Below are 26,798 nucleotides of genomic sequence, written 5' to 3'. Positions count from 1 at the left end.
AAATAATGCTACTAATGTAAAATTTCAGAAGGAAACTATCACTGTTCTTTGAATTGTTTTCTTCTAAACCTTTCTTTAGCAGTGACTTGTGTTATCCATTAATTCAAATGTGACAGTACTTCACAGATGTGGTGCCTTAATTAAACCTCTGATTTTCTTTTCTTCTAGACTATACCTTCTGTAAAGCTTTGCGGAAGATAAATGTGTATGCTGCAATGGTGACATAAATATTTAAGAGGACTGGAACAAGTTGTTGAGAATCTGCGTGTGTTTTTAATGCTGCTGTTGAGAGCAATCTAAGACAAGTAAACAACATGAGTTTTATCATGAAACTTCATAGACATTTTCAAAGAACAGTTATTTTGCTGGCTACTTTTTGTACGGTGAGCATTGTTATTTCTGCATACTACTTGTACAATGGCTACAAACAAGAAAATGAACTTTCTGAAATCTCTTCAGAAGTGGAATGTGGTGATCTCCCACTGTTTCCATACAAGCTGATGGAGATGAAGACCATGAAGCCTATTGATCCACTGAGGACAGATCTTGTAGTGCTGGTATTTGTGGAAAGTCAATATTCAACATTAGGTCAAGATATAATAACCGTTTTAGAATCTAGCAGATTTCAGTATCACATTGAAATTGCATCTGGAAAAGGTGACCTCCCAGTGCTTATGGACAAAAATAAGGGCAAATATGCTCTCATAGTGTACGAAAATATTCTAAAGTATGTGAATATGGACTCTTGGAACAGAGGTCTTCTAGATAAGTATTGCATAGAATATGGTGTAGGGGTTATTGGATTTCACAAAGGCAATGAGAACAGCTTGCAGAGCTTTCAGTTGAAGGGCTTTCCTTTTCACGTCCACAGCAATCTGGGTATTAAGGACTGTTGCATTAACCCTTATTCCCCACTGCTCCATGTGACTAAATCTTCTAAGCTTGAGAAAGGTCCTTTGCTTGGAAATGACTGGGCAGTTTTCCAGATTAATCATACAGCTTACCAGCCAGTGATATTTGCAAAAGTAAAGACACCAGAAAACCTTTTGCCACCTGCTGCTAAAAGTGCTCTCCATGCCACAGTAATTCATGACCTGGGTCTCCACGATGGGATACAACGAGTCCTTTTCGGCAGTAATTTGAATTTTTGGCTGCACAAGCTGATTTTCATAGATGCCATCTCTTTTCTGTCCGGAAAGAAGCTCAAACTGTCCTTGGATAGGTATGTTCTGGTTGATATAGATGACATCTTCGTTGGGAAGGAAGGAACAAGAATGAATGCCAATGATGTACAGGTAAAGTATGTACAGAAACTAATAGTTGTTAAGGCAAAGTATCATGTTTTTATTATTCCTTTTAAAATGAACAGTTACTAATTGTTGAAACTCAAAAAGGATGCAAATCACTAAGAATAGCTATGCAAACTCTTTGTGCCTTGAGAGAGAAGCCAATATGACTGACTCTCCGCAGTCATTAACTCAAGGTGTAGCAGTTCCTTCCTCCTCCAGGCTGGAGGGGTGTGAGTGCAACTTCACTTCTATAGGTGAGAAAGGGAACATAAGAAAATAAGAGTCACTGGTTAATATCGCTTGTTTTCTCTTAAATAGCAAAAATGCTTGCTGAACTAAATTCTGTAATCTCACTGGCGGGCACCTCTGAATTACATTCTCTGTACTACGTACGGAAAATAGTCTTTCACAAGAAAATTAAAGATGACTAGTTGCTAAGTAACTGTTAAAGAAAGGTGGTAAGAGAGGCAGTGTTTTCATTTCTCCCTGAGCCCCCAAGCACTCACAGTTCTAATTAAATAATTACAGTATTTAACTCTAGTCTGATGATACCTTCTGCCTAAATGTGTACTTTAGAAGTACTTGGAAACAGCACAGGACTTCAAAGCTGGACCCGAGATCTATTAGCATGTAATGTACGTGTTGCTAGTCTTACAAGTGGGAAGTAAATGTGGTGAGCAAAAAGAAATGTCAACATAAATTTTGAAGAACAGATTGGATTATTAGCTTAAATGTTTAAAATGCATTTCAAATGTCAAAAGCTGGTTGCAGCATTTCACCTTTCTTAGTTTTATGGCACTTACTTACAAACAAGGTTTGTATTAATTTAGGTCTCAAAAGCTTGTTCAGTCACTAAATGAGTCAGTGTTAAAAATGTTAAATTTTCATCTTAACATTTCAAGTTGGACATTTAGGAATGTCCTTTTTTTTACTCTCCATTGTCATGCTGTTCAAGTGAGGTTGTAGGTTGAGGTCAGTAGGAATAACATTATTTCTTGCTATATGCCTCCCTTTCTTTTTGTGAAGTCTTGTAACAAAGCAGATAGAGATAACTGCAGAAATAATACTTAGTCTAGAAGCTAAAATATAAGTTAAGATGCTGATGACTAGTTTCTGCTGGAAACATGGGGAAATTTCCTGTGAAAACTTTCGGCATGGAAAGATGTTCTGAAAAAGGTTGGGCAGTGATAGCACTCCATGAAGATGATAGTCTTATTAACATTATTAACTCAATTTTTTATTGTGTTTTGTGTATTTTTTTTCCCAGTGGTAGTATATTTGTCAAATTGCAGCAGCTCTGTGTTAAACTGTGTTATTAAGCAAGAGACTTGAATTTGTAGTTACTTAAATGTATTTTAAAATTGCACCATACATTGAAACTTCCTCTGTGTATGCAATTATAAATCAGATATGTTCCTTAGATAAGTAGGTGTTTCCCCTATGCAAAAAAAAAAAAAAAAAAAAAAAAAGTATGGATTGGAATAGAATAAGGGTGAATTTCTGTATGGAAATTGGTGCCAACATTTGAGTTAGATGGATAAGCACGCTTTGAGGATCTCCAGTGTGCAAAATGAAATTGCAAGAACAAGGTAATCAGTTGTTGTGCAGAAGGAGCAGTTTCTATTCACACATAAAGCCCAAATAGATTTCCCACTATGTTGCAATTTGAAATATTATGTTTCAAATTTTGTCTATGTGAATGACACCTGAAGATAATAATTCTAACTTATCCTAAAATGAAAAATTGCCAGAATTACTTGCTAGAAACAGGTGGCTATTAAGACAAATTAGAGTAAAGCAAATACAAAAGGATGAACTGTATTGTTCCAAGAGAATAATTTGCAGTATGTCAGAATGTTATCTTTCCTAAGTAAAACTGTCAAATTAAATAGAAATAGTATCAAAGTGGAAATAAATGAAATTACCCTACTTAAAAGTTACAGTGAACTATGCTCTGAAAGAGCGGAATGCAAAAGCGTTCCCTTCAAGTTCTTCATCTACTTGAAAGTTAAAACATTCTATTAAACATGTTGTTAGGGCTGTCAGGTACAATGCATCTTCATTACTATTAATATCAAAGGAATTACCCTCTGTGGCACGTTGACATGTGGAAGGAATTAAATAAAATCAATTTGCAGTAGTTGAGAATCTGTTATTGTATAGTGTATTTTGCATAAATGACACTCCATTAGACAGCAGTGTTTTACTGGTTTCTGTTGCATTGACTGTGACAGAGTTGAATGTAAAAAGAAGTTACTAAATGAAGAGTTTGTGTAATTTCAAGATTAACTCATTTCTGCTAAGGTTATATTATAAATACTGGTAGTATAAAATTGGATATCATGTTTTTTGTGTTTCATTTTTGTTTAATGTGTTTCCTACCTAATATTTTCTGGATGCAGTCGTGTCTTTTAAGACTGAACTTAATGCGCTGTGGATGTTTCTTCATGCACTCCATTAATTAATGCACTTAATCACTTCAGAAAGCTTCTAGTCCCCAGAATAGTTGTGTGGTTAGCGCTGCTCCCTGGATAAGGCAAAATTTAGAAACTGGAGAGTTGTTGCAGATGTGATACAAAACTGTAACTCATCAGTGATTCAGCACTGACCCCTCTGGGTCCATCTGGCCCAACCCCTGCTCAAGCAAGGCCATCCAGTGCAGGCTGCCCAGGACCGTATCCATCTGGTTTGGAAGATCTCCAAGGAGGGAGATTCTGATTCCAAGTAAGGTCAGGTTTTCAAAAGAATTTCTTCTCACTTTTTTTCATAGGTTAAACTGCTCACTTTTTTGAATTTTATGAACTGGAGTTGAGGCTATCTGAAAATTGCTGTCATAAGGTTAAGTGTTGTTTTCTGATCGGTAGTATATATTGACCTCAAAAGTGGTGAAGTCAAAAGCAATACCTCTAAATGAGAGCCTTCTGCATCTCTAAAAATTAGGCAGAGTGGTGGTGCTTCAGCTGGAGTATATGTAGTGCCACAAATACAAGCATAGAGAACCCTTCTAAAAATCTTTGGACAAAGTTTGTATAAAAGTCCTTTAAAACTAATAAATGGGTTGTTTTGTTAAACAATACAGCTTTTTTATTTAAAAAAATAAATAACCACGAAACCTTGAAACTGTATTTCAGATTTTTAGGTTTCCTGATTGTTACCAATTTGACTGTCACTATACAAAATCTGGATAAATAAAACTGTTCTCCCAGGTGCTGTACTGAATAGCTGCCACTGGTAATCATCCATGTTCATCTTTATTTATTTTATCACTCTCTGATAAAATAGAAGTAAGAGAATAGAACATTTTTGTAGTCTAATTGTATCCCACATTGAATATAAGCGTAGTAATGTCATCTCAGCATTCATTTTTCAGTAACCATTTTTCACAGAATCACAGAATCACAGAATCGTAGGGGTTGGAAGGGACCTCCAGAGATCATCGAGTCCAACCCCCCTGCCAAAGCAGGTTCCCTACACCAGGTAGCACAGGTAGGCATCCAGGCAGGTCTTGAACATCTCCAGAGAAGGAGACTCCACCACCTCCCTGGGCAGCCTGCTCCAGTGCTCCGTCACCTCACTGTAAAGAAGTTCTTGCGCATGTTTGTGCGGAACTTCCTATGCTGCAGTTTCCAGCCGTTTCCCCTTGTCCTGTCTCCACTCACCACTGAAAACAGTCTGGCCTCGCCATTTTGCCCCCCACACCTCAGATATTTATAGACCTGGATCAGGTCCCCTCTCAGTCTTCTCTTCTCAAGGCTGAACAGACCCAGTTCACTCAGCCTTTCCTCATAGGAGAGATGCTCCAGGCTCTTCACCATCTTCGTGGCCCTCCGCTGGACTCTTTCCAAGAGATCCTTGTCTTTTTTGTACTGGGGAGCCCAGAACTGGACGCAGTACTCCAGATGAGGCCTCACCAGGGCAGAGTAGAGGGGGAGGATTACCTCCCTCGACCTGCTGGACACGCTCTTTTTAATGCACCCCAGTAAGCCATTGGCCTTTTTGGCTACAAGGGCACACTGCTGGCTCATGGCCAACCTGTCATCCACGAGGACACCCAGGTCCCTTTCCGCAGAGCTCCCCTCCAGCAGGTCATCCCCCAACCTGTACTGGTGCATGCAATTATTCCTCCCCAGATGCAAGACTCTACACTTGCTTTTGTCTTTTTTTTGTCTTGCTTTTTCTCTCTTAATATCTGTCTAGCAGGAGAGACCATTATGCTGTGACAGTGCAACAATTTTTCTTTATGCCTTTTAGTCTTTGCAGTCCAAATAATTCTCTGAAATGGACAGCCAATCTATCTAAATATCTGCAAAGAAAGTTTATCTTAATAGACCAAGATTGTCCCAGCACAGTATAGTAATTTAATATAATCTTTTTTTTTTTTTTTGTCACTATTACTTTCAATTATTTATTTATTTTTTTTTTTTCAGACTATAAAGCATTGGGAAAGTCATTTGATATTAGGAGGGAAATTAAATATGACTTTTTAATTTTCTACTTACTGTCCAGTACTGGTGGATTACAGTGGAATGTGCAAAAGTTGGTCAACCATTTCCTTCATTTCTCCAGTCCATCTCTGTATGTATTTCCTTGAGAGCTGATCATGCTTTCAGAATGAAAAATCAGAACGTTGTGATTTTTTGTTTATTATTCTTTTAAGTCATTAGCTATGTGATTTTTGCATTGTGGGATCCTTTCTACTTTTCAAAAGAGGTAATTTAAGCTGAAGTCTTGTAATCTCTACACTCTTTTCATGTAAGCCTAATTTTTTTTTACACTTTTTAATTCCTGCACTGCTCAGGTTTGGATGTACAGTGTTGATATTATTTAGGAAGAGTCTGGCCTGAATGAGCATTTTTGTTCATGTAACATATGAAACAAACAGTGCACAAATGGAATCATATTAACACTTCAAAATAGTATAATAGATACTTCTTGTATTTTCTTATTACTCTTTTATAATTGCCAAGGAAAAGCTTTCATATTAACCGTATACGTTCTTGAGAAAGATGTAATCTTTTCTTTCTTTTTTCTATCTTGTGAGCACTTAGGCAATACATTGATTAGGAGACTCACATTTGGGAAATAGAATCTTGAACTTACGTTTTTGGCATTAGACTTGGTGCATTTGGACTGCAAGAGCAGTCCACCTAGTGAGATTCTCTTTCATATCATCTGTGCCAAATGGTGTACTGATAGCACAGAGGATTTAGCCAGAAAGAGTAAATTCATAGCATTTTAGCTTCCATCACTCGCAGTCTGACATTTTGCCCAGATTTTGAATTTTATAAAGTATACATCTGTAGCAGAGCTAACCCTCTGTCTTCCCATAATAGACAACATAGAAAAATATCTTTAGGCAGACACTGATTAAATTAATTGCACCTTAAAAGCTGATATTTTTCTTTTGCTCACAAAATATTCCTAGGGTGACTAAGATTGAGGTTAAACATTTGCACTTGGTCAGATGAATCTCATTTTGCGTTCCAAATCCAGTTTTGCCCTCATTATCATATTTCCTCAGTATTTTGGTGATCATCTCCTGTTTAATACAACAGAGATTTCTCTTCTAATATGTAATTGTGTATTCATTACTTTGCAAATTTGTCCTCACTAGTCACTATAGCTTAAATACATGATACTGTTGTTTAAAACCCATGCAGTGTCTTTCTCTCCTGTGTAGCGTATGTAGAAAGAAAGCAGATATTCCAGTGGGAGAGCATTCCACTAGTATGCTTTTTAGTTTTAAAAATACAAGGCCATATCTTTTCAACTCCTCTGCATAGAAATGACCTAAATATTTGCTTCAGAGAAACTTCCGTATATTGTGTATTGTGGCAGAGCGGCTGGAATGTGCCAGAAAGCCTGAACTGCCAAGGCACAGAACAGCTCTGTCACAATAGAAAGCCTAATTCTCCAAGTTAATCGTTTCTTTATCTATAGGATCGCACAGAAGGTTATCAGTAAAGAAATGATAGGTATGTCATCAGAGCTGTTGGAGATGTTCTTGTCTATTCAGTTGCATTGAGCTGTAAATCTTTCCTATGGGGAGACGGAAAAGATCTTTTTTAAATGACAGCATGAATTAACTACTAGGAACTTTTGTTTAGCTGTATCATTTTATATTTCTAATCAATTAGCCCTGTTACTTTCATGCTGTTGTTCAGTGCATTTACTGTGTGTACGCATGTGTTCTGTCTTCATTTGATCTGAAGCTCCTGTGGTACCTTACACTGACTTGGTTGGAATAATAAATAAAAATATATCCTTAAAAGTAGTGAAGAAAGGGAATAGTAGAAATGGTGGTGTTTCTGTGACTGGCTGATCCTGTAGGAAGTCTGACTTCTTGAGCACATTATTTCAGATATAGCAGTGTGGAAAATTATGCACTGTGAAGAAATAGAGAATTAGATCTCAGATAAAGAAAATATAACTTCAAAAAATTATTAATATTCTTTTATCTTTTATGAGCTGCTACCAGCTTGTAGAACATTTTACCGATCAGTCATCTTAACATTTAATGTATAAGAGCAATTCGGTTGAACTAGCAACTTGTGTGAATTTTGATTTACTAAAGCCAATAGAGGTGCAGCTCAGCATTCCAGCTCTTACTTTAAAAGGAGCACACTTTCTTTTGAAACAAAGCTGGGTAAAAATCCCTACTCAGAATATAGAGGCTACAGAGAAGTGATAGGAAAGACGATACTTAGGTCTGTTTGAGAGTGACACTTCTGAGATTAGCAGGGTAGTGATGGAGGGTTCTAGGTGTGCTTGTTTCTCCCACCCTGCGCTTGCATAAGCTGGAAACAGCCAAACCCAATGGAATAGGCTTGGCACTGTCTGTACAGTACTTTTCTGCAGTACTAAGTGCGGGAAGACACAAACCTTGCTTAGTAACCGTGTGTCCTCAGAATGAAATCCCTAAATAGAATGTGCATATCAAACAGCAATGCTGGCATGCTCCCTTGGAGCTGCAAAGCCATATTTCTTTCCCCAGTAGGGTAACTGCATTGGCCTATTCTCACCACTTGGTTAAACTGTTCTGTTTAATTCTACAGAATTTCTCAGGTACAGCAGCTGTGAAAAGGGTGCTGTGTAGCTAACGCACATTGCTCTGGGTTAAAAATGTGAAAGAAATAAGTGCTGATTGACCTCCAGATTGCTCCTCCTAGCTCAGAATCCATTCATGTTGGTGTGTCAAGTGTGAGGAGGCTTTCAGTTGTAGCGCTTTACCTGTTATAAGGAAACCAAATTTCATTCTTTCTATGAATTTGGTGTCTTTTCTTGGTTCAGTGTTTCCTGGAATTCATGTCTTGTTCACTTATTTTCATGATGGCGTTTTGGAGTTTCTTCTGAAAAATTATTTTGCAGAAAAAAGCAGTCAAATGTGGTTGTTCTTAGTCTCACTGAACCTGTGAGAGTCAGCAAAGTTGTACCACTCACACTTCTGGTGTGCTGCAGCATTCGAGGCCTTCCGCAAAGCCATTTAAGTATCATTGCTGAAGATAATATTCTATGTATCTGTTGTCCTACTTCTTTTAGGCCAAGGTTTATAAATAAGCTAAGTATTTTCTATTCTAAAGGAACCCTGTTGAAGTTTTGAACGTTAGAAGGATAGCATTTTTTAGTTTGCAAGTGCCCCATGGGGGAGGGTTGGGTCAGGACAGTGATGCTTCCCCATACATCCTCATTTGTATTTACTGATAGTGATGAAACTTAACTGCTCAATGCAGGGTTCTCTGGAGTATTAAGACAAAAGATATCCCAAAAAGACAAGGCAGGTCACTAATCATAAAGCTGTATATAGAGGTTTTCTTTTTCCCCTCTTATTTTTGCAATGCTGGAGTAACTTTTTTCTTTTTTAATTCAAAAGTTTGTAACACTATTCATGCAAACCTAAATCTTGAAACTGTTTCTTTTCACTCAGTCTCATAAGTGAACTATGATCCATCTGTGTCCGGGAGAAGTTAGAGAAGGCAGAAAACAGTTACAGCTTTTCTTATTGTCAAAGGGGCTGCAGAAACTGCTTGTCAGTATGGTAAATCCTGTGTGATCTTAAGGGCTGGTGAGAATGATGTGCTTCAAGCTATTCTACCCCAGTTTGACTACTGGTTGAACATTCCCTGGCCCATCCTACTAATAACATCTTCTAGTTAAGCATGATACATGCTGTTTCCTTCTAGTTGCCTTACCTTTACCAGAAAGTTCCTTGGTGCCCAGTGTACTACTTTACTTCAGCAGCAAAGCTAGAGCTTTGCCTTAAGGACACATTTTCTTAACAGCCGTTTATTTCTGGTCAAGGGGTCTGTATCCATTTAAAAATATCAGTAATGCACCATGTAAACTCAATGTTACCTCGTGGGCCATTGTTTTCCTAACAAAAGTATGAGCACCTACAGAGAAATAAAGGAAGGAATTAATGGAAATGTGTGGTTGAGCAGAATTTTTCACTTGACCTGGCTCACAAATGCATCTTTAACAACTTGCCCAAATGCTCATTTACAAATAAATTAAATAATCCCAGAATCTGGCCAATGAAGTTTTGAGATATTCTACAGTTGTTGTTTTACTTGAATGCATGTGGGTTTTGTTAGGCTATCTTTGAGAGCGTATGGTTTTCAGAAGGTGACTTGAGGCAAAATCAATTTCTTTTTTGGAAGGGAATTATTTATAATGAAGGACACAGGAGAAAGTACCTCTGCTGGAGAGGAAGCCAGGTACTTCTTGTTATAACTTCTCGTTTATTTGATCATGGTCATCTTACCGTTGGTTATCTTACACTTTACAGAGCAGTGCGCTCTGGCAGCTCGAAAGGCAAATGGGATCCTGGGCTCCAACAGGAGAGGGGTGGTCAGCAGGGACAGGGAAGTGATTGTCCCTCTCTACTCGGCTCTTGTGAGGCCCCATCTGGAATACTGTGTCCAGGTGTGGAGCCCTCAGTACAAGAAAGACATGGAGATTTTGGAAAGGGTCCAGAGGAGGGCGACTAAGATGATCAGGGGGCTGGAGCACCTCCCCTATGGGGACAGGCTGAGGGAGTTGGGCTTGTTCAGCCTGGAGAAGAGAAGGCTGCGGGGTGACCTCATTGCAGCCTATCAGTACCTGAAGGGAACCTACACCCAGGAGGGGAGTAAACTCTTCAAAAGGGCTGACAATAGCAGGACTAGGGGAAATGGATCCAAGTTGAAGGAGAAAAGATTTAGGTTGGATGTTAGGGGGAAGTTCTTTACGAGGAGAGTGGTTAGGCCCTGGAACGGGCTGCCCAGGGAGGTTGTGGATGCCCCATCCTTGGACGTGTTCAAGGCCAGGTTGGACGGGGTCCTGGGCAACCTGGTCTAAATGTGTATGTTTGGTGGCCCTGCTAGGCAGGGGGGTTGGAACTACATGATCCTTGAGGTCCCTTCCAACCCGGGTGATTCTGTGATTCTGGGTGATTCTGTGATTACTAGTCTGATTTGCTCAGTGGGGCTTCTTCCACATGCTGGATTGTTCCCAGACGTTGTTTCTACTCAATACTTTCTAAAGTTTTTTTTTTTTTTTGTAATGTAAATAGTAAAATTAAGAGAGAAAAACAAAGGAAGTTCCTGATATTTGGTGGTAATTTTCAGATATATATGTGCTTCCACTGAAATGTTACTTTAAGTAATGTGTTGTAGCTTCACCAGCTGACATATGGAAGTAATAGAGGAAAGAATTACAGCTCCCTTTTTATAACCAAATGAAGGCAAATGCTCTGGGGACTGTCACACATGACATATGGCAAGAGGGTTTCCTTCCACCCATAGTGATTTGCTGCCATTTGGGAAGCTCATTAGCATTCTCAGAACAAGGTCGTTATTGATCCCATTATTTTCTCACCCGGAGGTTAAACCACTCTTAGCATGTTTAAGGGGGAAAAGTACTGTATTCCCAGCCCACATCCCTGCTAAGTGACTGTTTCTTTGCTTACCTATGTCACAGGTCTTACAGTTTAACTGTTACGCAACTCGAAAAAATATTACACCTTTGGTGTTGATGTAACTTCACAGCTTTTATAATTAGCACGCTTCCTGACTTACCAAGGAAATTGCATCTATGAATATACTGTTGATTTCCCAAATCAGTAGGTGTGCAGCATGGGTGCAGTCACATATGTTTCTAGCAGTTGTGGAAATCTTTTTCATTTTTAATTCTCTTTTTCTCTAGTAGTGAATGCTTTGATATCCATCCTTAGGCTGAATGAATTTTCTTACCAGTGGTGCCTGCCTTTTGTATTTTCATTGCTGTTATTGATGGAATTGTGCCCTGTAAGAGCCATTTAGCTATTCTATTTCAATATTAAGTAGTTATTAATTATATTAAGTTATATTAATTACTAATGTGTTAGTTATGTTAAGTAGCTATGCTCATATAGCTCCTTCTAGCACTGCTTCTACTTTTCCCTTGACTGTTTGTTATCCAGAGATATCTTTACACTTGAATGTAAGTCTTCACTTACAGAGAAATCCACACCAAATGCTTATGTCCAGCCAACATGCCATACTTGAGTGATCATTTTTGGGTCACAGCCATGTAGTTAGCAAGTTCTGTCTCCTTGCCTTTTCTCGGAAACTTGTAATTTAAGAATATATGTGAATGTTTTCATGGATGAGATGAGAACGCATGTAATTCTGCACGCTTTGAATATAGTCAACATAACCTAAGCTCAGCTTTGTTTGGGTTGTTCCATATGGTAGGAAAGCAAAACCTGCCATTCTAAAACTTATAAAGTGAAATATGAGTCAGGACATATTGAAACCTTAGTATGCAATGTTAGACATTCAAATCAGCTGGATAATTTGCCTCTGCTCAAAAAGCCTTTTCAGGGTTTCAAGATCAGTACTTTCAAGGCTGTCTGTTGTTGTTCACTGAATAACAACATCTTGAGAGCAAAAGAAAAAGGGAAGTTGAGGGAAATCAAAGCTCAGTAAGTAACTTCTCTGCGTTAATGCACTAAACCTGAGGCAAGATTCTAACATTCTGTGGCATGCATGGCATCCTAATTCAGGACTGGCTGTGTGCTGGAACTGCTTTCCAGCCTACTGGCAGTGTACCCCGAAACTACCCTCTACGGCCCTCGCCTTCCATACACTACAGACTCTCGTGTCAGAGGTTCTTTTTGTTCTGTTTGCAACTTTCTTCATGAAGTCTCTGAGCATGCTGAAGGCGTGCTGTGAAAAGTACTTTGGTAATACAAATAATAACAATGCAAGTACAACTGTACAGATCCATTGCCAAACGAGCGGCTGGTAAAAGAATTATTCTGGGCTTTTTCAAATGATGAGCTTGCTGTCCAATTCCTTCTGCTAATGGAATGGAATAAAATTTTCACAAATAACAGATTGAAATGCAGTGCAGACAGTTATAGAAATTAAAGCAATTAACTGTAAAACAGTATCAAGATTGGCCCTGACATCTTTGCAGAATTTCAGTCGTATCAAGAAAGCACAATATGGCTGAAAGAGAAAAATGAGGGTAGAAGTGGGACAGTATTTCAGTAGCTGCTCTTACAAGAGCAGCTGCATGGAAAGCGTCCATCCTGTTCTCCCATTCAGTCTGGGAGATGTCAGTGCCACAGCATGATTTATTCTGCATGGTCATGCTTACAAAACAAAGTGAAAAAAATTCAGTAGGTTGACTGTATGTTTGTAATCCTGGGAATAAATAATAATATTTTACAGTTGGAAAGTACTTCATCTTTCTGACCAAGGAGATTTCTAGAATATTGTGTTCAGTTTCTGCAGCACTGAATTGGAAACATCTAGAGACTGCTTAGACAGAGACACCGGGACAGTCAGGAAATTTCTGAGCTAGGACTGAAAAAGTAAAGGCTAGGGAACTTGGCAAGTAATGATAACCAAAGCAGAAAGCAATAGGTTGCAGATGTTTGCAGACTATAAGCAGTGAAGGTGGATAAGAATTACTTGATGTAAGGCACTGAGATATTTGGCTGAACAGCCAGTAAAAGTTCCTTATAATAGCATGTTTCATGTAGTTGAACAGAGGGTAGTATCTGAAAGGAACTAGAAGGATTATGTAAGTCTTTAAAAATTAAATTTAGCAAGAGAGGATGAAATATGGAAGCAATATAATATTGGCGGGGAATTTGTACTGATATGTACTCTCAGTCTCTTACAGTGTAATGAAATGCAAAGCTCACTTTGGATCCCTGTATGTCGGTTTGAGTTCCCTAGGTGTAGAATTTAGTCAGGTGGGGGTATTTACCTACCTACATCTAGTTTCTATAATCTTGTACTTTAGAAATGAGAGCAGTTATGCAAAACCAGAAGAGATATATTAACTATTCAAACTAAATAATCCCCTTATGCTTGTCTTACCAGTTGTCCCATGTTTCAAACAAGATCTTATTTTTTTATTTTTTTTTAATCTCTGCTGAAGTATTTCTCCTAGACCAGGTGCTATGTAGGAGTCAATGAAGCTGTCCAAATTTTGATTACCCTATTTTAAGTTCTTACGTCTTCTCTGTGTTGACAACATATAATCATAACTCTTCTCAAGCCCTGTGTTTTGTGTCAGCTCTTTTGTGCCAGCCTTCCTTGCCTGCTTATTCATTTTCTACCAATTATTTGATACCAGTGCTGACGTAACAGAGAAAGTTCACTCAGCAACTTGGAAACTACTAATAAAAAGAAGGAGGGAAAAAGACTTTATACATCAGCTCATCCAAGACAAGGGAGTGAGATGGACAGGTGAGTAGATAAAGATTTTTGCATAGGCAAGACAATAAGAGCAGCTTGGACATCTATTTGCTGCCACTGGGGGAAGAACAAGAAATATATTTCTGAGTAGACTGTAACATCTGCATGCTGCCCAGCCCATGGTATGGTTCATTTATTCTGCATGACAGTGGTGTGCTAGCTCTGCTATATTTGTTTGAGCAGGGCGAGCAACAGGCTATTTATAATCTGAATGAAGAGAGTGCAAGTCTTCGTTGATTTGTGCTTTATTTTATTTATTCTCTAAGATGTTAAACAAAGTATTAGCACCAATATTATTGTGCTTGTCTAAAACCCTTAAGGGGGAAAAAAAAAGTATAATGTGGCAAACACCAGACCTCTCTCTCTTTTTGTCTGGTAACAGTATGCAATGTCCAGTATTATTTTTCAAGCTATCTAAATTACAGCATGTTCTTCCTTAGCCCGTGATTCGACTTTTACTGTGAACACATAACAAATTTATTTTGCAATTGTAGCTAGTGTTAGTTGATTCCAATTACTGGAAAAGTCTTGTAAAATTTTATATGCTTTAGAGTTTGTATGGTCTAGAAAAACAGATAAATACCACCCACTGTTGAGCTGTGTTTGTCAGTATAACTTGGTCAACATTTCAAAATCCTGTTTATTTAAAATTCTACTGAAGAAGGCCAAGCTTTTCAACTTAGGAGGCAGCTCAATCCATGTTTATCCAGGGTCCAACACTGAGATTCAGAGAATACTAATGCTGACAAAATAAATCAGATTGAAGCTTGTTCACAAGGCTGTTTTCACAGATGGTTGGTACTTGATGTACGCAATAGTGACACCATACCTTAACTTTCCTTTCCAGAAAAAATCATGCATTTATAATGGCTCTCTTTGCCTTTGTCAATCCATCAACCCAACAACTTTTGAACCTGAGGGCCAGTTTCATTCCAACTTGACAGATATGGACAGTTCTCAAGGATGGTTGGATTCTTCCTAGATGCCAGGAAATCAGTGGAATAGGATGTATGAGGATCAATGCACGTACCAAAATAGATTTCAGTGAGCTCTGCTTTTGTCCCTTTGCTTTGATGTCCCCTGGCACGTCAGTCTATGACTGGAAACTAGTGATAGTGCAGACCGTCTTTTATTTTTCTAGATAGGTTGTGGGGGACAGGGTGGAAAAGGAAGGCAGGGCTTTTGAAACCCAAAGGAGAGGTAAGCCCCAGCTGGCACTGTGGGATGAAATGCAAACTACTGAATGATAAGAGTAGATTTCAGAGACAAATTTCTATAAGAAAACAAGTTTTATGACAAAAATTATTTGTTTTGTGTGCCAGCAGTGAGTGAAAAGGTGGATCTGAAATCTAACTTGCATCTCTAAAATCATTGTCATTTTGGATACAGCCACTGACAGATGCATGTGAATGGGGTAGATGTAACGATAGCTGCTGCTCTGTGAGGCCACTGTGGTCCCTTCTGCTGAGAAAAGAAGCATGGAAATTCTTCCAGTATTGAATCTTCTGGATATTTTCATAATCCAGTGGCTGTACAGTCACATGCTGGGGTGCAAGGGCCTCTAGCACCTGAACCAGGCAGTGTGTGATGAATAGGAGTGCACACACTTTGCCATATGGAAGGTGGTGGCCAGTCCATGGTGTGAAGCACAGCCCTGCTTGGGGAGCTGCCCTCCTCCTTCAGCCAAACACTGACTGCTGTGTCTGGTGGCAGCGGTAAAAGCTAAAGCTGGAGCTGGCATGTGAGGAAACATTAAATAAGAGACAAACATGATGTTGACAATGAATACAGTATTAGGAGTTTGAGTAATATTTGTGTCCTTTCTGAGAATCTCAGAGTCACAGGGGTTGGAAGGACCTCAAGAGATTGAGTCCGACTGCCCTGCTAAAGCAGGTACCCTACAATAGATTGCATAGGTAAGAGTCCAGACGAGTCATGAATATCTACATAGAAGGAGACTCCACAACCTCTCTGGGCAACCTGTTCCAGTGCACTGTCACCCTAAAGAGCACCCTTTATGGTGCTCACCATAAAGATCTTCTGTGTCTTAGTATGGAACTTTCCATGTGCAGTCCATTACTCCTTGCTCTGTTGGTACACACCGCTGAGAAGAGCCTGGCCTCATCCATTTGCCTCCCACCTTCTTTTAGATATTTGTAAACTTTTATCAGATCCCTTCTTGGTCATCTTTTCCCCAGGCTGAACAGACCCAGGTTACTCAGCTTTTCCTCATACAGGGGATGCTCCAGGACACTAATCATCTTTGTGGCCCTCCTCCAGGCTCCTTCTAGGAGATCCCTGCCTTTTTTGATCTGAGGAGCCCAGAACTGGACACTGTAGTCAAAATGTAGCCTCATCAGGGCAGAATAGAGGGGGAGAGTCAGCTCCCGTGACCTGCTGGCCGCTCTCTTTCTAATGCACTCCAGGACATGATGCTGGCTCATGGCTCGTCCTTCTTCGCAGAGCTCATCTCCAGCAGGCCATTCCTTAACCTGTACTAATGAGCTGGGTGACTAAAAACCCATTGGATAGCCATGATGTTCTAATATCATTGACAAAATATTGTGCAAAATTGACAACATTATTTGCCAAGAAGTGAACTGGAATAGGAGCTGATCTACTCTGTCACGCTAAGCGATGGCCAGTCATGCTCAGAGCTGAGGCAGCTGAACAGTGTGAGCTGTTTTGTGGCATGGCTGCCTAAATGCTTGTACTGTGGGTAACAGACCTTGTTTTCCAGTTACACTGACTGGTTCAACAAAAATCATCAGATCACAAGCATTTTAACTGGATGAATACAAGGAGATGTTAAATGTGTTTTAGAGTTGCTTTGCTCTCAGTTTAAGTTGTGTTATACTCTGAGAATTTACTTTTTTGTATATGCTGTTTCATGAGCTGTGAATGAAAGAACCGGTAAGTATTCCTTTGAATTCTGTCTGACCAAAATCCAGGAAAAATATTATATGGACTAGTAGAACTAATAGATACCCTACTTCAATTGGCCTAGGTTTTTTGACCTTTAATTAAAAGAAATGCAGGGCTTTATTTCAGTTATCTGTAGGATAATGAGATCATTTAGCTGTTTAGTGATAGTCACCTCTTTCATCAAAGTGCAGTTTAATTAAGAGCTACTAATTGCAGAATTCCATACAGAATCCTGAAAACAGCATGATAATTACATTACTTTATTAAATACTATTGGCACCAAGTATTTAAAATCTTCAATTTACCTTGTCATAATTAGCTTATTCTCATTAGCTGCTATCTCAACCTCCAAGAAGTGAAAGCTGGTGATAGAACTTAGTCAAAAGTATTTCTTAAATCTCTTGATTGCATAAATGATACATCTGGGATGAAAGAGCCTAATTACTTGAAAGTGCATAATTGGGCCATCATCAGGGTTGTTTTTACATGATACAGAAAATATCCAAATGAAGTCCCAGCAACATTAAAATTGTGTTCTTATGGAAAACTTTGGAAAATGTTATCTCAGATGACTTGCATCAGAAGTCACTGGTTGGTTGGTTTGTTTTTGGTGTTCTTTAGAGGATATCAAAATCAGATTCCTATCTCTGATAATCAGGATTGCATGTTTGTGCAGTTACAGCACCTATGCATACAAACTGTAGGGGTCTCCTGAATTTTTTGAAAATCAGATTCAGAAAATCATGGATACTGAAAAAAAAACAACAAAATGCACATCATCAGGCTTCATCCTTCTATTTTATCTTATTAATGCTTTGAAGAGCAGCTGGGTTGCTGAGTTAGTGGTGCTTATAGAATTTATTGAAAAGATTTGCACCAACTTCCTTACTTGTTGAATATGGTCCGTAATACTATAGGAAATCTCCTATAGAAATCTATGTTATATATAGTTAAGCTCCTCAGGTGGATGATTGGGGACACACAGTCCCACCTAATGCAATCAATGACAGCTTTGCCTGTCCTGCACATTTAACACCTGGGCTGTAAGGCATTTCTGTTAGATAATTTAAAAATGTAATTGCTGAAGGTAGAAGCTAGCTGTCAGTAAACCATACTAATTTTTAAATAATAAGATTTAGTCTCCTCCAAAGACTTTTTGCACACGTTTTTAGTTTTAAATTCTGCCATGGTTCTCTGTAAATAGGCTTCTTGCTGGCATATGGTACTTTCAAACTGTTAATTAAATTGTCCTATTTTTAAGGGACCTGGCAGACTTTTCAAAATCTAGAATTAAATTTTGGAATTCAAAGAATAATTTTTCTTTAAATCACTGCATCTTAAGAAACATTACTTCCCTAATTTTTAATATTTCGTACAAAATAGCAAGCATAGTTGTCTTCAGCTCACATAGAATATGCTATGTTATAAACTTCAACATAATTATCATCAGTTTTGTTTTTCCAGCTCTGTTTCAGCAGTCTTTATACCTCTGCTGGATTGTGTCCTATTAGATTACTTGCTTCTGCCAAACTGTAGAGCAGTATCCTCTCCACACACAGTTTAGAGTCTATTTATAATTTATGGTCTCTGGCATCTGAACGTTTTGCTGGAAAGTCTGAAGATTTTTTTTTTTTTGTTTTCGTCTCTTACCCTCTCTGTAGCACAGCACAGTTAATAGAATGCAAAGAGAAAATGTAATCATTCTTCTCCTTTTGTCTGAAGGGTATTCAAAATATTTTTCAGATAAACCTGGTATACCCAAAGCAATTATTCTTTCTCCTGCATAGATTAAATGTTTATGGTAATAGGTGTCAGAATGATAATCTTGGAAATCCAGAAAGAATAGACATTGAATTTTAATGATGTTCTAAAATACATAATGTATCTTGAGGGAAATGTTTTTTCTCAGAAGTAAAATAGTCTGTCTAATAAAATAATGATTCTCAGCCATGTGGGATGGACCCTTATTGACACTGCCTTATGTTTCTCCTTGCTGTGCTGCCTTCCATTGCCTCCATAGATCCCAGATTCTTGCTGCTGCCTTCACTGCCATAGTTCCTCAGTGGTTGCTGTCACCACATCACTGGGGCTCACTTTCAGCTTCTTATCACACTGCCGTAACATTTCCTGTGGATCCCTACTCCTCCCTCACTGCTCTCTCCCTTCTTTAGGCAGCATGTCCATCCTTCCTTTTCTTCCATAAATCTCAGAAGAGCCAGAGCAAACCCCAAAACAAGAGGCAGTTTGTCTCTGGTATGGGCTGTGCTGGGCTGTCTCACCTCTAACTCTGCACACCTTGCTAGTGCCTCATAGCCTAGGACTGGAATGCAAAAGATGGTAAGGCAGACCCCAAAATACAAATGGGAGGTTTCAAGTAGTGATTGTTGAATTGCTGAAGCACGGTGCTTTAAAAGAAGTTTAAACTACTTCTGCATCCAGGCACCTAAAAAGGTGCTTCACTACTTAACTCTGTGCTTTCACGTTACACTTCATACCAGTTTGTTTTAACTTTTCAAAAAGTCTTTGCCTTTAATAAAAAGCAAGTATGATTTAAGAAGCAAAATAATTTTTAATTCAATGACTCCTTTGATAATATGTGAAACAGCAAAGTATATGTTCATGAAAAGAGATTTGTTTTCTGAAAAAAAGAGGGAGGAGATAGTGTTGTGATTTTTCCCTGCCAGTCTTTCTTCCTTTTGTTATTGACTTGGAAAAATGTTCTGAATTGAAGTTTAGTGTCTTGATGCTGCAGCATTGTGAAGCTATGTCTACCTTTTGCTAATTTAGTTAAAATCTATGTAGTACAAGAAAAATTAACAGTTATGAACTGTTTCACTTTTCAAGTGTCTGAGTTCTTTAGCAGCTTTTGAGTAGAAAAGTGGTCAGAAATATGTTGATGTGACTACAGAAACACAAAATAGTTCCTTCTTCATGAAACAAGACTAAAGCATTCTTGATTTATATATTTGATAAGCTGAGATGTTTGGGATAGAAGACTTTGTTGATGTTGAAGAAATTACTACAGTCTGTTTACTGAGGGCAAGTTGACACTTCTGACATCTCCATAACAGGCTATAATGGGAACTCATGTGAAGAGGCATTTTGAGAACAGGAGGAAGAATGGTTTCCTGACTGCAGAGATGGGAAGCAAGTTCTGGCAATATGAGTTTTATTCTTGGCTTTACTGCTGATTTACTTGAGAAAAAGCTTGAAATCTTTTGACAACCTATTGTCATCTGTCTGTGCCTCTGTTTGTCCTGTCTACAAGGTGAGAAAAATGAAATAAAGCTGTTTCCTTTGTAAACGAAGTTGAAATTTCTGAATAAAAAGTGATTTTAAAAAAGCTGGTTTTCAAGAAAGGAGGTCATCCTTACAAAGGCAGGAATTTTCATACTTTTTCATGTTCATTTAGAAACAGTTCTCCTGGCTTCTATTGTTGCATTTGTTATCTTAGAACACATTTTCCCTTAAACTCTTGTTTAACTAAGTTCCTCACTGGTATTGACTGATAACATAACATTGGCAATTATAGCAGCTTATGTTTGCTTAGAAGCTTCATCAAAAGTGAAATTGAAGTAACTTAAATGGGATCATGCTGAGAATCTGACTTTGTTTACAACATATTGTGATTCTTTAATTATATATTAATTATATATTAATAAGTAATTATTTATAAACAGATTTTATTGGATGTTTTTTAAAACACAATCTTTGGTACTAGCATATTTATATAACAGCTCATACCCAGAGGGACTTTTTGTAAAACAATTGTAAAATAAAGAAAATATCACCAGCTTACCTTCAGTGTATAGAATAGGATTAGAAATAAAATTTCAGGCTCTTCCTCACCCTTACTTCTTTCTGTTTCTGGTAGAAACTCACAGTAACAGTCCCTGCCATCTGCTACTATATATTTTTCCTGAGTTTTAACATTTTGTTTTTAGAACCTGAAAGATTAGTAAAATGTCAAGTTACCAAGAAAATAATCATAGGCATGACAACTCAAATGTTATCTCAGCTTATCTGTACAAAAGATGGTTCGCAGTAGGGCTGTGCCCTCCTTCTGCGGATGGAGCAGGTGAGCAGATATACAGTTGGTTATCAGTTGATACATTTTCAAACAGCGGTGTTAGATTTAGCAGAACATCTCCTGTTGATTTTAATGAAAATAACATGACCAAAAAAAAACCAGTGAGATCACTTTTGAAGTTCATTCTGTAGAAAGTGAAATCCAGATCTCCTTTAGAGGTTTGTGTAATTTGTGATGGAAGGAGGTCAGTGAGGAGTGGAAGCAGAGCTTTCCTACTGTGACTGATGACCCCCAGGCAGTCAATAGGAGAAGGTGCTTGTTACACCAGTAATACCAACTCCCAGTGAAGAACTAACTAAGCGCTGAATTATATTATTATGGAGATGTCATGACTTTTTCCTACCCTGCTCCTAGCCGCTGATTGAGAACCTGGAGTCATGGCTGTCCTATCAGCCACGGTGGCTACAGCATACCCAGAACTGCAGCAGCAAACTCCTTCTGAACAGCCTTTCTTGAGCATTTCTAGTCTCTCTCTTTCTTTTCTGTTGTTCCATTGTCTGGAGATTAGACTGGGACTCAGAAGCTGAGAAGTTGTTAGAAAGGTAAGGGATAAGGCCTTCAGCTCAAAAATTGTTCCCAGTGCTTCATAGTTGAAAGGCTGATTCTCCATGGCAGTAAATGCAATATAAAGAATTTATTTTTAAATGAAACCTTGCTAGAGGCTGCACAGGGTAGTCCTCTACAGAGTTTTCTGTGAGGAGCAGATAGCTTTAAGGAAATACATTTGTTATTAAAATTTTAGAAATACTCATCAGTCAGAATTGCTCATTTGGGACTGTGCTTTATCCCAAAGCCTGTGTGACTAAACTTTTATCACCGTGAATGTAATGTTGTTGTTTTTGTTTTTTTTCCCTAAAATCCTTGAAAGTCATACGGTTCAGGAAGATCTGAAGATCTGCCTACCTGCTGGGCTGCTGAGGAGCCTACTTCCCTGGTGTGCAGACACCTTCAGAATATTTTGGAAGTTTCTAAATGTCTGTTATGTTCTTCCATTGGGGCCTGTTGAACTCAATTCAGAGGAAAAAAGTTTTGTAGCCCATTCATGTCATCTTGCTGTCAAACTGTACTCAGAATTTCACGTTCAAAGTTGCATGCTGTTAACATAAGAAGTGTGTAGCTGTACGGTATACCTCCCATGTTTTTAACTGCATGTCTCCCTCAGAAGGTAAAATTTTCATGGAATCGGTTCTTGGCAGCTCAAGGATGGCTTTAATAATACCTTCTGTAGATTTGCTACCTTTTGTTAGAATGAGGAGTCTCCCCAGTGATCTTTGCCGTCAGCCTGTGCAAAAGCCTTTGTTACAGTGTTGGAAGATTTCTCTTGTTCCACTTCAGAAGTCTTGAGCTGGTTTTCAATTATCTCTATTCTGTGCTCCATTTTACTCATTCCTTTAGCAAGGCCGTTGTTTGCAGAATGTTTTTCAGGCATTCCTTTGTAGTGAAAAATGATCTTTGCTGCACAGCTGCTGTTCCTTGGAGCCTCCCTCACTTCTGCTGCTGGAGCTGGACAGTGAGGACATGGGAGAGGCAAACTGATGGGAAAGCAATGTGATGCCCTTCCTGACCTGAGCAGATCTCTAGAAGTGGGAGGCAGAAATGTGGTAGCTCTTTCAGAGATTCAGTTTTGTGATGGATGTAGATTTAATGAATATGCTTACTCATAGTGCTCTGTTCTGCTGAAATAAAAAAAAAAAAAAGCTAGGCAAGCACTAACGATGACTCAGAATTGATAGCACTCATTCTGTCAGCCATGTCAGCAAGATTCAGTTCTGTAGCCCCTCAGGATGAGGACAAAAAGGACTTTCTCCTCTTGCTACTAACTGGCTTCCTCAGGCACCTGCTTCCCAGAACCAGGCAGAGCATTATCTGCTTGCTGAGGCCTCAGGCCGTGGCCTCACCCTGTGCCTTTCCCAGCCATGCTGCTGCTATGGAGCTGATGGGCTGTTTGATCAATGATGAACGGGGTAGTAAGAGGACCAGGAGAGTGCCTGCATTTGTGCTCCTGCTGTCTCCCAGTGGGGGTAGGTGGAAAGGCTCAGCACTGCAGAGGGAGAGCAGAGCAGAAACAAGGATACATGCTGTGGTCATTTGTTGATAGGGATGACTGTTTCTTCCTTCAGGCTGCTTTTAGTTTGGGTGCAGGAGAGTTCCTGTTCATGTCATCTTTTCCTAGGTTTTATCACTGTAGTGTTGTAGGTAGGGGATAGTTCAAGGAAACAAGCTTGACATACCTACTCAACCTTTGTACCTTTTAAAATATTCCATTATTTTGATGTTTTTTTTGTGATTTTTAAACTCTTAGCATTTCACAACATGCTCAGAGGTTCTTAATTTTGACAGTGGTATTATTATTAATAAATAACTTTATTACTACAGTTGTGCTGCCTTTGAAAACTCGTTGCTGATCTTTGACATAAAAATTTCCCTTTCTTTCCAAGGCATTACTACTTAGCAGTCGGCACAAGTACCTGTTCCTGTGTGTGTGTGCTGTCGTGGTCCTGCAGCTGTGCTGTGTGCACTCAAATCCTGAAAACTCTTGAGTGTCTTTAAAAAGCAGCTATCAAATGCTCACCTGAAAGTAGGCAAAGGAATGTGCATTCTGAGTGTCATTCTAGAGGAGGCTGTTTATTCTTCACTTTTGTTATTACTTTCTAGATATTTGTTGTTGTTTTGTGTGATTTTTGTTTTATATCGGGGAGCTGGGTTTTGTTACATTTGGAGAACTGAAATAGTGAACAATAGAAGAGTAGAAGAATTTGGGGAGATAACTCCTTGAAGGAATCTTTAAATCTTGGGAGTGACAAATCAAGAAGAGCGTATTGAAATCAAACGCTGAAGCTGTATCTGATGAGTAACAGCTTTCCCCTTTCCTTTTACATGCTGTTTTTTGTTTGTACTAATTTAGTGAAAGTACATTTATGCTGACAGACAGTATCATAACTGTCTGAGAAGTGAGTCAGAATTTGAGGATAGGATTGAGTTTTTTATTGTGGAATAAGTTTAATTTAGTTTCTTCCTGTCTTTCTGGATTTTTTTTGTGAATGTGAATAGAATGCTGTGTTGACTTGACTTGATCTAGAGAAACATAACTCTAATAAATGCTGTTCACCCGAGCAATTAGAGCAGTGGTCTGGGACACGAGAGATTGGAATTTTGGTCCTGGCTGTGATAACTCAGATTGATTTATCAGGGAAAGTTTTTTTATGCCTTTGTTTCCCAATCTAATTATCCAGGGCAGTATTTAGTAGATAGTCATGTTTATGAGAGAAATGATGCAGTTTGCATGCTGTCTTTAATCTTTTAATGATAATCAAAATATATCATTGTAATCTGTAAAGAGCTACTTTTACATAGAGAAAAAAAAAAAGGAAAGATGTATGCCTTTAAAACTATTTATATTGTTATATTTAATTTCTGTACCAAGTGTAGTTTTCTACAGTTATATGTTGGTTTATTTTTCAGGCTTTGCTTGACACTCAGAATCTTTTGAGAACTCAGATTACAAATTTTACTTTCAATCTGGGATTTTCAGGGAAATTTTATCATACAGGTAAGAATGGAAAACTAAAATTACTTTCATTTTGGTGGTGTTCTTTGTACTATGATGTTCTTTCTTCCATGTTTCTTTGGGACATAATTTGTGTGATATATAAAATAAATATTTTTCTTCTAAAGTTGCTATTCTGGATTAACCCTTTGTTTGAGCTGTAGTCTCTGTGAAACTAATCATGTAGATAGAGTCTATAAAGACTAAAGACTAAAAAGACTATAAAGACTAAAGAGGAATGTTCCTTTTCCTCCCACAAGCCAGGACAAGCCTGGACACAGGACCAAGAGAACTTAAGGCCAGTCCAGTCTGGGATGACAGTTTTCTGTAGGATTTATACATCTTACATGTGTGTCATTGGATAACAGTGAAATCAGTCCTGAGAGTGAAATAAACTCTCTTAATGTTTCTTCATACTTCAAAGGACAAGAAATTTCATCTAGAGAACTGCTGCAGAACCTGTCCCAGGAAGTGGAGGGAGAGGAGCACGTAGGTGAATTTAATATTTTACACTGCATCCATGCATAGAATGCATGGAGAATTTAGGTGGTACAGAAACATCTCAGGATGAAGAATCTGAAATTTCTAGTAAAGTCTGCGCTGCAGAATAGATTGAGTTCCTCCTTGCCTTTTATTCAGTTCCTTTTGACCTGTTGTTGTGATAAATGGCTCTAATCAAATGAAATGTTCTGTTGATTTTACTGAGCAATCTGTTGATCAACCAAAGTTCATCTGTCTGGATAGTTTGACCTCTACTGTAGAGATACCATAGCAATACATTTTATCCATTAAAATATTTTTATACTTAAATCACTTCTTCATACTTAACTACAAAGACATAGAAGTTAAGGTATCAATTAGGATTTGATAGAGAAGAAGCAGGTGGTTTCTACTGACAAATAGGAAAAGGCGTACTTGAAAAATAGGACAACATCAGAGCCTGAAAGAGAGTCAAAAGACAATACAAGGTCGTGTCATAGTTCAAGGATATTAATATGAAAATAGAAAAGGTAACATAGGAAACAAAAAAAAAAAAACAGGATTTATTCACAACTGGAGTTACAAAGAACTTGAGTGGGCTTGATTGCTGTGCGTGTTGAATAGAAGATGGAAGTGCATAACTCTTCTTGTGCTTAGCTGTGTACCTTGGTCACAATTACTTGCCATGTTAAGAGGCAGTCTGTTACTTAGAGCTCAAAGCTGAACAGAAGCACTGTCCCTCCACAGATTTCTTTTGGGCTCAGCAGAGATCAGCTAGACTTGCAGTGACCTCTGCCTTCCAGGTGTAACCTGCACAATTCAAAGAGACCAACAGTACCTTAACTTCCGCACGTTAAATGCATCACTTTCTCCATCCATTCCCAGCCTTTCCTCTTCCTTTCTCATGTCTAGAATGGCCTGGCGGAAACATCCTGGCTGCTAAGCCTATCACCTGCCAGTGTCTCAGCAGGCAACGGTACTTTCAAGACTATTTGTTTTGTTTCAGTTGACAGCTCAGATACTGCATGTGGGTTTTGTTATTTTGGTTGACCGAGATCTGGCAAAGATATTGCAAGTTTGTAGTACAAACTGACCCAGTTACCAGCTGTAAGCTCAATGAGTTGAGCCTATCTTTGTTGCAGCCCGTCTCTTGCTGAGGCTTTCTTCTTTTCTCAAAGAAACATTCTTATTTTATTTTTTTTTCCCCTGAAATGGCTATTTTGCAGCCTTTAACCACTCCTGTTTCTTTTCTTGGTAGCAGGTGAACATGACATAGGGCCAGGTAGACTCATATGGAGTCAAAAAATCTAATGATCCTACAGGTATTGATACATCATTATATATGTCTGCCTCTGTTTTTCCTTCATTATTTTAGTTCCTTCTGAGGAACTAAACACTGGCAACAGCGAAGGCATGTCTGACAAGGTTCATTGGAGGAAAAAGGAGAAAGCTGATAGGGCTAGTGAGAGTAAGGCCTTACTGATGGAGAAAACAGAGGCTGAAAGAATGGAAAATAAAAGAGTATTACAAAATACTAAGAGAAGAAGGATTTGTAAACTGTGTTGATTTTTTTGTAAGGAGTAGAAATGAATGGCACACAGTGAAGATTGTTAAGTTGTAGTTTTTCAAAGTTCGGCTCATACAATCTTTATAAGGCAACCCATTAAGGAATTATTTAAATACTGCAGTCTTTGACAGGACTAGCCTATCAATAAAAGTGCACTGGGGCTAGA

The 26,798-nt window shown here is 38.5% G+C and overlaps 1 protein-coding gene across 1 annotated transcript in view; it reads left to right on the top strand.

The window, feature by feature from the left end:
* Window positions 1-314: 314 nt before the first annotated feature.
* The window catches only part of LOC306945598 (bifunctional heparan sulfate N-deacetylase/N-sulfotransferase 3), a gene marked incomplete at both ends in the record, with an annotated part of 62,560 nt that continues 36,076 nt past the window's right edge, over window positions 315-26,798 (top strand). Inside the window, 2 exons of the mRNA XM_079534346.1 lie at window positions 315-1,295; window positions 24,501-24,588. Of these exons, the coding sequence (XP_079390472.1) occupies window positions 315-1,295; window positions 24,501-24,588 (1,069 nt within the window). The remainder of the gene's footprint in view (window positions 1,296-24,500; window positions 24,589-26,798) is intronic.

Source organism: Tetrao urogallus (genome assembly GCF_951394365.1).
Source record: "Tetrao urogallus genome assembly, chromosome: 4".
Lineage (NCBI taxonomy): Eukaryota > Metazoa > Chordata > Aves > Galliformes > Phasianidae > Tetrao > Tetrao urogallus.
This window is presented reverse-complemented; position numbering and strand designations above follow the sequence as displayed.